At 45.7% G+C, this 11652-nt stretch overlaps 1 protein-coding gene across 1 annotated transcript; it reads right to left on the bottom strand.

Moving 5' to 3' along the window:
• Positions 1–1077: 1077 nt before the first annotated feature.
• Positions 1078–11242, bottom strand: CD2H10orf53 (chromosome D2 C10orf53 homolog). The gene is made up of 3 exons (XM_003994162.6): positions 11111–11242; positions 2040–2159; positions 1078–1343 (listed from the first exon to the last, which is right to left on the bottom strand). The coding sequence occupies exons 1-3, from the start codon at positions 11205–11207 to the stop codon at positions 1279–1281; spliced, it is 282 nt and encodes a 93-aa protein (XP_003994211.1). The 5' UTR covers positions 11208–11242; the 3' UTR covers positions 1078–1278.
• Between the last annotated feature and the right edge of the window lie 410 nt (positions 11243–11652).

The raw sequence follows: 11652 nt of genomic DNA, 5'->3' as shown, positions 1-11652 counted from the left end.
GGCACCAGACGCCAGGGGGAAACTTTTTTAGCCTCAGGTTCTCAGTGAGGATGATTAAGTATTTCCAGAATCCTAAAGCGATCGTAATCTCTGAGTGAAATCTGGTAAGTGAAGCTTGGGCTGAAAATGAAAATTATATCCCCCATATCCTCACATGCGAGAAAGAACTTGTGCAGGTGGTTTCATCGCGTCCCAGATGCCTTTGAAGTTCTGGGGTGCAGGAGGTTTGAGGCCACCTGGAGTTATGGGAAGGGTGGCCTCCCCAGGTGCAGTGAAGCCGCGGGGAGCAGGGTGGTTGCCTCCCCAAGGGGGCTGCGCTGGGAGTCAGCCGGTGGCCTTGTGGAGGCCCTGAAAGCCCTTCTCTTTCACCAGGGTGCCCAGAGTCTTCTGTGAAGGAACTCATCTCTCCCCTACAAGGTGTGATGCATTTTTACCATGACTTCACATTTAACGTCATTAGATCGATATCTGCATGTCTCTATAGCTAAGAAGGGATGCTACAGTTGGTGCACAGGACCTGAAAGTACAAAGAGCATCACTTTGACACAGCTGATTTTACACTGCCCATGACTAACCTTCTTTAACCCTGCAGGGCTGTGTGTTCCTTCAGAGGGACAAGCAGCCACTTTACCCGTCTGCCCTGGGCTCTTTCTGGCCCTCTACAGAACAGCTTGTTGGGCTGGCTCATGCAAAAGAGGGCAGATACTTTTCTTGTTATGAAGAATAACTGGCGATTTGACTTTAGGGAATTGTATTTGAACACTTAAAATATTATTGCATTGGGAGCAAGAAATCAACCTGTAGCAATAGCCAGGTTTCCAAATACCGACATTAACTCTGGGTTCAGATTTTCAAGGGCCACTCTTCTCCCTCCTGCTCCCCTTTCCCCGCAATCTTTAATTTTACCTGCTCCTAGCTCTTTCCTTGCTAGAGAATGGAATCTCAGATGCTCCTGGCAAACTCTGTGTTATTAGTACAGGATGGCTTTCTGTTATTAGATTGCATTTTATTATTTCCTTCAGCTCAGTGCATACCTGATATTGGAGGACTCTCCCTGTGGGTTGAGATTGAAAGATGCTGCAAATGATGATGTGCTTTTATTATTTTGGGGGGGCCTTGTTCCCTCGCAGCCAGGTGAGAGACCTTATGGTGGGCAGGCTGAAGGACAGGCCTGCATTACTTTAGACTGTCAGAGCCCAGCATCCTGGAATGACTGCTTTTGTTTGCCAGAGGCAGCTGCTGTGTTGTTGACTTGAGGTGCCTGTCTGGGTGAGGAGATCAGTAGGCGTTTAGGACGGCTATCCTGGCCTCTTCGCACAGTGGGTCTAGTTTACCATCACCTCCTAGGGAAATAGATACAATTTTCCTTTGACCAGCTTTCTGTACAATTTCATGTCATGTAAGACACGTACGATTTCCACTAGAAGACAAGTCTCAAAGTACACAGTCACTTAAATTGTTAACTAGCCCTCGACAGAGTATAATAACAGCAAAAACTTTTACTTCTGAGCAGAGTGTGGTATGTGTGATGCCAGCCTGCCAGGCAGGAAGCTCTCCAGGGCAATGAAATCCCTAGAATGTCACTGATAATGCCATGCACTGAGGGCGTGTCGACTCTAATTGTCTTAGCAAGCCTAGGTAGAATAATCGAATGGAACAAACCTGTTTTGAAGGCAAATGATAATAAAACACACATTGTTAAAATGTGAAAATAAAAAGAAAGAATAAAAGAAAACCCCCAAACCTATTACCCCTAAGTGCCTGTTACATCATTTGAAATCTGGGGCTAAAACTTCATTTTTCTTTCTGTCCCTCTTTTGTGTCCAGTGTTCTGGGAAGGAACCCAGAGCATCAAGCACTTTGTGTGGTTTAGGATGTGCTTACTCATGTACACAGGGCTTTGAGTAAGAATTTAAGACTCAGAAAAAAAGTCCAATTTGAATCTGGTCCTAACCCACTGGCCACTTCAACTAGAAATCGAGCCCACTTCAGAGAAGGCAAAATGCTGCTTGGGAGCAGAGCAGTGCCGAAGGACTTACCAAATTCCAGGTCTTTGATGTTGCAGTGAAAGACGACTTCTTCGTTCACCATGAGTTCTACCACATTCCAGTCTTCTATCTTTTCTAGGATGACGTTGTGTCCATCTCTGGCCAACACAGCTGGAAAAGATGGAGAGGAGTGTGGGTGGCATGAGGACAGGCTCTAGATTAACCTGCCATGCGGATGTTCTCATGGATGCCAGTAGCTGGCTTGGTTTCCAGTTGCCCGTGGCTATAACTCCAGTTGCCCTGTTGGGTACCTACCTGGTGCTGGCCCGGTGTGCCCTCACCTTTTCTGGAAAGCACAGCCAGAGACCTGAGCAATTCAGGTTTTGGTTGCAATTTGCCCCAGACCCATAGGATATGTGGAAATAGGAGATGTCTCTAGGAAGAGTTTTTGAACTTTTTTTTATAGAGATGATACTCAGTGCTGGAGGGGATGGGGGGAATTAGGTAACTTCTTATCCTGCTGATGGAAATATAAATTGGCCACCTTTCTGGAGTTAATTTGGCAATACAAGCCTCAAAAGCCTCAAAAATTTTTAGAATTACAGAATAAACTCTGGCCAGGGGATATGCGCTTATAAGAAAGCTTCCTCAGGAAAAAACAAAACAAAACAGAAATACAGGCAGACTTTTGTAATGAGAGGTTCCTTTCTGCAGTTTTATAATAGAAAATACTTTGTGTAACCTATTGTTCAAATCATAAGAAGACAATAGGTCCATATGATGAGTTTTTTCCTGATCATTTCAGAAAATGTTTATTCATTTTTTTTAATAGCAAGAAAAATATTTGTAATATGTGCAAACAATCAGGGTACATGTATAGCATATATGAAAACACATCTTCACTACTAATTAGAGTATGTATATATAATAGGAAAAGAAAAGAAATACTCAGTGGTTATCTCTCTGGTAAGAGTGTGTGAAACTTCTTTGTCTTTATTCTTCCATTCTTAGTATTTTCTATACTAAGGAGAAATAAAATGCTTTTTATTTTTTGTTTTGTTTTAAAGCTAATGAACTGAACTTTTATTCACACCTTTGGAAGTTGCTTTTTGGTTATCACTTCCCTAGAGATGAGCCATGGAAAAGTTGTTAGATCTATTCTCTAACGTGGAAACGCAAAAGTGTAGGAGTTTAGGAGAAATGATGTGCATGAACAGTATGGGATTCTGTTTTCTCTAACATGTCTGTCCTCCGTTTTCCTGACATGTTCACCTTGTAACATTGGTAGTAGAGTCGGTGTGCTCAATCACCATCTTTGGCAGTCTTCATGCATCAGTGAGAATTTTGGTTAAGTTGGGATGAGGAATCCGATGAAGGGTGTGGTTTTTTTTTTTTTTTTTTTGAGTCTTAGCATTGCAATCAGTCTTATGTGCAGAAAAGCAGACAATTATGTCAGTTAATTGCACTTAATTACAGAGACAATTGCTGCTTCAAAATGTTGGCGTGTCCACTTCTTCATCTTTCAATCAGCTCAAGAACATCCAGCCCCAACTGTGAACATTTTAATTGCGTGATTTTAATTTCACTTCTGGAAAGGAACTTCAGAGAGTAACTCAGTGAGGATCTCCATCAATGAGATAGCGCTCCTTGGGCACCCAGCGGGAGCCCTAATTGACCCTGCATCAGCTAACGCCTCTCTCTACGAACACCCGCATCTTTTCCTCTGGCATATTTATGTTATTGTATCCTATTTAAGTGTCTTGTATTAAACATCTTTGGAGGAAGGCACTGAGCTTGGACTAATGCCTTGTTGAAATGAAGTGGTCCATGCAATTTGGGATGGCCAGGGGACAGTCTAGGAAGCAGAAAGGCAGTCCATTGGCAGAGATTTCTGGGAAGCAGACACTCTCCCAGCAGCACCCCATCAGGAGAGGGGATGTGTAGCCTGAGAGGGAAAAGTTGCAAGTGAGTGGGTAGGGGCAATTTGGCCTCCAGAACCTTGGCTTTGCCTTGTCAGAAGATGTTCCTGGGAAATGTACTTCAATTTGGTAGGAAGAAATCAGGAAAAAAACAGCTTCTCTGTTCCAACCCCATCTCTGGAGGCAAGGTGTTACCTCTATACTACTAACACACAACAGCGACTCTCTAAGGCCTGGGGGTCCTGGAGAGAAGGAGGCACAGACTGTGTCTGGAGTTGCTCACTGTAATGCAGTGTAAGTGAGGAAGGGCTCTGCACGAGGAGACCTGGGAAGGCGCACACCCTTCGGCAGTCCACAAACCTTTCCTTTCTCAGAGGGCAGAGCCCTGTCTGAGTCTCACATAGTATCTGGGTCTGGGGTTACTTTTATGAGAAAGGCAGCACTCTTTCATGGCAAAGTGAATCTAAGAAACAGGATTTGATGTACCAAATAATCCACCCTGTGGAAGTGGGGGTGCCAAATAATGAGAGTCTGCCTCCTACTTGAGCAAATCAAGCCCTACAGGGAGAGACCCTCTTAAGACAGCATACCACTTCTCACTTCACTTTCTACATGGTTCGCAAAGCATGGGCTCTTGGGGCCTTTAAGGGAGCACATCTCCCTCACTGACCCTAATCCCCCCACCCCAACCCCACCAGATGCTTGGTGTTAATATAGCTTGTTAAATAAACAAACTCAATTCAATGGTGCTGGGAATCTCCAATGACTCTCTTGGATCTTGAGTGACCTAAGTCTGATTCTTATTAAAGCAATGAGCCACCCTAGACCCCACATCATATATTCCCCCACAGGATGCCTGCCCCCTTGTCATCAGTCAGGGGTGTGTTGAGCCCAGCTGTAGGGTGGTCAGTGCGGGCTTAAGGGATCAAACCTGGAGAAGCACCAGAATTCCTGCAGCTCATCCAAATGCCGCCTCTCTACATGGAGGACCCATTCTTTCCTACGAGCTGCTGTGGGGTTGTCTATTCAAAGAAAGGTCAGATAAATACACTCCATGCAACAAAGTCTTTCCAAAGGCGGTAGCTAAACTCCAGCATAAATCAACCAGAAGCTGTAAGGCCACCCGCAGAATGCCTGCCTCTTTGAAGTGGCACCTCATCCTTCAAGGGGGATCTGGGTAAGCTGAAGGGAAACAGAAAATCCTCCCTTTTCTCAGTGCTGGCGGAATTGGGCACCATCTGGGAGGGATTTAAACACTGCTAGTTAGGAAGTCAAGGCAAACAGACAGACAGACATCTCCCCCTTCTCTGCTGGGCACAGATGAAATGCCTATGACCATTGATGTGAGCAGCTAATGCATAGCCAGGGACAGGAGAATGGCACACAGGGTGTTGTCGCTAAATAAGCATAGATCCAATTTTTATGGGTTGGTTTCAATTCCTTTTAGTTCCTTTTAGCAGCTCATTTGGCAGACTTAAGGACAGTAGACAAGGAGCAACCATGGTCAGGAGATTACTTAGGACTTTGGTTAAGCATTACATAGTTTAGTTTCATTAATATTGAGTTCATAATAGAGACATTTTTGCTGAACCATTATAACTTGTGGGTAATAAAAAAAAGAACAAAAATTTTCAGATTCCTTAAGGCACAGTAAGTTCAGGAAATATCAGGCATATTTCCAAAGCCAGCAGGACTTCAGGAAATGATAAAGGGCTATGATTTTTAAAGAAACATACAGAATTCAGATGCAGATTTTACAGATGGGGACCTGTGAATGCACCACTCTGCTTGGTTTGATGTTAGTATTGACTCTAAAGTGGTGGTGGGAGTGTGGAGCAGAACGGGGTCGCGGGGGTGGGGGGGACCAGATACTCCCTGCTTTGCTTTTGTTAACACCCTGGCATTTGTCACCAGTCCTCACTGAATGTTGGCTGCTGGTACGATATGAATCATCATTCAGGGATACACAAACTAACTTTAAACATCAGCCACCTGCTGATAGCTTGCAATGTGCTTCTCCAACCATAAAAATTCTCCCCTTGATCTTCTCAAGATACTCCTTCCCCTCCCCTACTGCGGGAAGAACTGCTTGTGCCCTTGGCTTCCTCATCTCTCCCTGCATCTTAACCTCCTGCCAATGAAGGCTTCAGCCCACCTTCTCTTGATCCTGTGCTCTCAGAGGTGGAGAACCATCAGCACATTCAGTGGCTCACACAGTTCTCCCGCCCCTCTTAGTAAACTGATAGTCTGACTCATCTCCTTTCTTACTTCTTTTTTTAAAAATGTTTTTATTTATTTTTGAGACAGAGAGAGACAGAGCATGAGCAGGCGAGGGGCAGAGAGAGAGGGAGACACAGAATCCAAAGCAGGCTCCAGGCTCTGAGCTGTCAGCACAGAGGGGCTCAAACTCATGGACTGTGAGATCATGACCTGAGCTAAAATCAGATGCTTAACCGACTGAGCCACCCAGGAGCCCCTCTTTAAAATAGTTCTGCTGGAAAAAAATAAAGAAACTACCCCACACTATTTTAAACTCTAAAATTTTGTCAGATTAATTTTTTTTAATGTTTACTTTTGAGAGAGACACACACACAGAGTACAAGGGGGGGAGAGGCAGAGAGACAGGGAGACACAGAATCCGAAGCAGGCTCCAGGCTCCACACTGTCAGCACAGAGCCTGATTCAGGGCTCGAACTCATTCATGAACCATGAGATCATGACCTGAGCCAAAGTTGGAGACTTAACTGACTGAGCCACTGAGGCACCCCATGAATTTTTATCAGATTATAAATGTGATGCAGACCCACGATTTTTAAAAAACCTTACAATTATAGGACAGAACATTTTAAATCACCCATAATTCTTCCTCCTCCCCCCCACTTTGTCCTTTTCAGTGGAAGTTGGATCACAGTGTACATGGAATTCAGGAACACACCTCACTCCCTTAACGTCATGTTATGGTGATCCAGTCCTGTCAATATATACATGGACCAGCTGCACTGCATTTCATGTGACAGCTGTACTGCAATGTATTCAAGCTGGTCCTTTTTCCGGTTGTTTTCAATTTTCCACTATCAGCAAGAACATTGCAGGAAACATTCCTGGGCATCCCTCTGTGTACATGTACAAGTTTATGTATTCATGGGAGAGACTGAGAAATGGAATAGCTGGGTTCCACAGTATATGGTTAAATTTTAAGACATGGCCAAGTTGGCCTCTAAAGTTCTGTACCATTTTGCCTTCCTATCCCAAGTCTCTGAGAATATTTTTTTCTATGTCCTTCATTAATCATGAATTCACCTTTACTAGAAATGACTCCTATTTAACAGTTTGGTGCCCAGTAGCCATTTTTGTCTTGAAATCATCTCACTTGCTTCTGTCTCTGGGGTCTCTCTTGCCTCTGCGCCCCTCAGAGGGGCCACTGCCAAGGTCCTCCTGTTCGCCGGTTCTGTCTTTCCTTGATTTCTCTCCAAGTCTCACCTCCTGTGGATCCAGTGTTCAGCTCCATTCAGGTTAATTTTATTTATTTAATGCTTATTGACCCTTAAGATATACCTGGCACAGTTCTGGACACTGGGACACAGCAGAGAACAGGGCAGACCAGAACCCCTGCTACCCTGAAGCAAACCTCCCGGCAAATAGGTGAAATGTACGTTTCACCTAGAAAAAGATGAAGTCTTGATCGATGAGGGCCTAGAAAAAGAGTGTGCTCAAACTTATGAGCACTAGGAAGAAGTAAAGAAGGAAGGAAGGGAGATAGGGAAGAGGCAGGCAGAGGGAGGTGTTGACGTTTTTGATAGGGATGCTCAAGGAACGGCTGTTGATGAAGGTGACTTTTAAGAAACACTCAGAGGCTGCGAGGGAGTGAAGAGTGAGGACAATGCAGGAATCTGGAGGAAGAGCATTCCAGGTGGAGCAGCTGCCACACCTGGAGGTCAAAGTGCACCAGGGGTGTTCAAGGGCCAATGAGGAGGTCGGCGTGGCTGCAGCTGAGTGACTGAGGGTACAGAGTGTGTAGTGACAGAGGAAATGAGGTCAGGGAGGACACCTATAGGCCACTGCAAGCCTTTGACTTCTCCCTTGAGTGAGCTGGGAGCCACCAGGATGTTCTTGGAGGCACAGGCCATGCTATGACTCAAGTTTAAAGGTATCACCCGGCTTTGGCGCTGAGGACAGACTGCAGGGGACAAGGGTGGTCACAGGGAACTCAGCAGAGAGATAGGGGCACTTATCCAGGCAGGAGATGATGGTGTTTGTGATGAATGTGAAGCAAAGAGAGGACAGAAAGTTGCCTGCAAAGTTTTTGGCCTGAGTAACTAAGAGAACAGAGCTGTGTGAACTGAGAGGGAGAGAATGCAGAGGGGCTGGTTTGGGGTGGGTATTAGGTTTAGAAACTTCGGACATATTAGTCTGAGATGCCTACTAAACACCCCAGTGGCAATGAGAAATCCTGATGGGAGAGAGAAATTTGGGAGCCATCAGCACATAGATGTTATTTAAACTCATAACTGCTTCTGACTCAAATCTGCCTTTGTCTGTCCCCTGAACTTCAGAACGTAATTTCTAACCTCTTAATATCTCTTAATTAATCTTTTCTCGCTTCTCCTCCCTAAATCTCTTCCTTGAGAATTGGCCTCTTAAGGCACATCCTTAATCTCATGATTCTTTAGCTCAAGAAACTTTGCTGGCTCCCTGTTGCCAAGGGTAAAACAGTCGTGACTCTCTTGTTACATACCATCCTCCAGCCAGACCCAGCGGCTTGCTGCTCCCCGGCTTGCCCCATGTGGCTCCCTCCTTCCCTTCCTAGTAACCCCGTGCCCTGAAATAATAAGAACGAATGCTTGTTGAACATTTACTATGTGCAGGTATGGTATTCATGACTCTGCATTTTTCCCACTGGAATCTCACATCAGCGAGGTAGGGATCTGCTCCCATTTTACCAATAAGTAAACTGAGGCTTGCAAAAGTGAAATAACTTGATCTTGGCTTTGGCCACAGAGCTACTAAATGGTGGAGACCCATTCAAAATTAGATTGGTTGGACTTCAGAGTCCTTGCACTTGACCTCTGCTCATGCCATTTTCTCTGCCAACTATGGCAAGAGCGCAAGTAGGAGACAGGTGACCAGGTGATCCATGGGATTTGTGTACAAACTAGATGGGAAATATCCCCCACTTCAATACCTGTAATTTGTAGGTTATAACAAAATGTTTATGCGCTCTCCTTTAATATAATTCTTGGTAGGGAAATGATCTAGTTGGACTCTATATAGTCATGCTCGCTATGGCAGCAGCAAGAAACATAATTAAAAAGGGTCTGCAGGCATCAGCACAATGGCGGAGTAGGCACTCCAAACTCCCATTCCTCCATAGAGACATTAACGTTCTGTTGTCAAAAAAACAGCAGAAACTGTCAGAACAAACTTTGTCAGAACCCTGGAAAACAAAGTTGGCAAAAGAGTAAACACTGGGTCAAGACAAAGCCAACTTTAAGATGCTAAGAAAGCTTTGTGGCATCTTTACTTGTCCTTGCCTCACCTCCTCCCTCACTTGCTGGCAGCCTTGAAGATAATAGCCCTTGTCCCCAGTGTGGGTCCTCATCCCCATGTCTAGAGGGAGCAAAGCAAACCATGTTTTGCAAATTCCTGTTTGTCTGTTCCTCCCTGTCTGGGGGCTCCCTAGGGACTGGCACAAGGCCCTTGTCTATGTTTCACCTAATGTGGAACTCACACAAGGTGGATAAAGCTGTGGGCAGCGTGCGGGGAAATGAAAAATGCATAGCTGTCTGGGCAAAAGACTGTTGAGACATACAATAAACCTCATGAAGCCAGGGAGGGAAAGCTGGTGAGAAGTTTCGGATGGGAAATTAGAGCATTTAAAAGCACTGAAGACTGAAGACCCAGGCCTGGGCTCTCTTCTCGTTCTATATGTGATCCCCAAGTCCATGACTCGGACCATTCTATCTCTAGTTCAGACTTTTTCTCTGAGCTCTAGAACTGCAGAGCTAACTTAGTACCTCCATCTACACAGCTGAAAACACATGAAGTTTAATATGGTCGAAATGGAGCATATTCCTACAAATTACAGTCCATCTGTGTTGTCATCTTCAGCGTAGAGCACTTCCATCCATCAGCACTTTGATCAAGCCAGACACTGACTGGATCCAGAGGATATCCTCCTGACCCTCGCCGCCCCCCCCCCCCCCCCCCCGCTCTTTCCTCTTACTTTTTTTTTTTTCCTTCCTCTTTCTTTAATCCACTGCCCCTCTACGGCTGTCCTGGTCCAAGCTACTCTCATCTCTCCCTTGTACCACCCGAAGTCTCTTGACTTGTCTCTTCACTTCCATTCTTGGCCCCCTCTGCTCTGTTCTCCTCAGACAGCCACAGTTTGACCCCCCCCCCACCCCCCCGCCTGAAACTTGCATAGGGCCGTGCAGGATCTGCCCCTGTCTACCTCTCCAACCTCATCCTTCTTGCAGTTCAACAAATACCTCATTTGTTCATGCTTCCAGACTTTGTAGTTTCTCTGTCTGGCATGCTCTTTCTTCTCTTTACCTGGTTTTCTCTCCCAACTTTTTAAAGCTCAACTCAAGTATAATTCCAGTGAACAAACCTTTCCAGATCTTCCCCTCTCCCCTCCAATTATAGCCAGTGGCAGGCCCCACTCTGATCACATTCCTCTGTTGGAGGCTCAGCACAACTGTTAACTAGTAGTCAACAATGAGAAGGTCATTTTAAGGACATGTACCTTTGTTTGCAAGTATGTCCCCAGTACCTGGAATAGTGTCCAACACAGATGCTCAGTAAAGGTTTGTTGCATGATTGAATGCTGAAAATGTAGACTCTCCACCATTTTCCAGCCACATGACTTTGGAAAAGTCACTTGATATTCTCGATCTTCTGTTTAAGCAGGATTATGTGATCCTTCTCATTCAAATGATTTGTATAAACTGCCTGGTACCCAGTGGGCTCCCAGTACATGTTTGTTTCCACTCCTATTTTGAAGCAGTAGAAGCCAGAGAAAGATGCTAAGTCATCCTGGGGAAGTAGAGGCTCAGGGAAGACTCTCCAGAGGTTATGGTGCTTGGTCTGGGTCAGCGGAAGGAAGGAGGTATAGGCAGAGGGTACCGCCTGCACAGGTGCTCAGAGGTTGGGGTACACCTGGGCACACGCAGTTGGGTGGCCCTCTGGCGCTCGGCTGCCCACCTTGCAGGCCCTCTAGGCGGAAGGTGCGGTACTCCACAGACAGGCCGACTGCACTGTATGGCCCATAACGCAAGATGACTAACGCGTTCTTCGGCATGGCTGCCGAGCACCCAGCCTGCGCGAAGGCGCAATACAGACTGCTAGGCAACTGCTCTGCAGGCCTTTGGGAGAGGGTGTGGCCACGGGGCAGTGGGCGGGGCCAGGGCGGGTAGGGGTGGAACTTGAGGATCCTCCCCACAAGTCCCTTCCTGAGAGTCTGTGTCAGGGGTGGGGATGAGGGTTCTTCCTTTCTGGGTGTCTGCCCCACCATCACTGGGGTGCAAGAAAGGTGCGGTGGTAGTTTGAGGCGACAGCCAGGTAAATGCGGGATTTCTACTTGGTATGGCACGTGTTAGTGATAAATAACAAGAGCCAACATTTATAGCTAGTTACAGAAAGTATTGTCAAGTGACATGCTAAGCACTTTCCATGTATTATCTCATTTAACCTTTTTACCATCCTTCTGAAGTAGGTTGTATTTTGTATTTTGTATTTACAAAACT

The sequence above is a fragment of the Felis catus genome, chromosome D2, assembly GCF_018350175.1.
Source record: "Felis catus isolate Fca126 chromosome D2, F.catus_Fca126_mat1.0, whole genome shotgun sequence".
In the NCBI taxonomy this organism is placed as follows: Eukaryota; Metazoa; Chordata; class Mammalia; order Carnivora; family Felidae; genus Felis; species Felis catus.
Note: the sequence above shows the minus strand (reverse complement) of the source record. Positions and strands in the feature narration are given on the sequence as shown.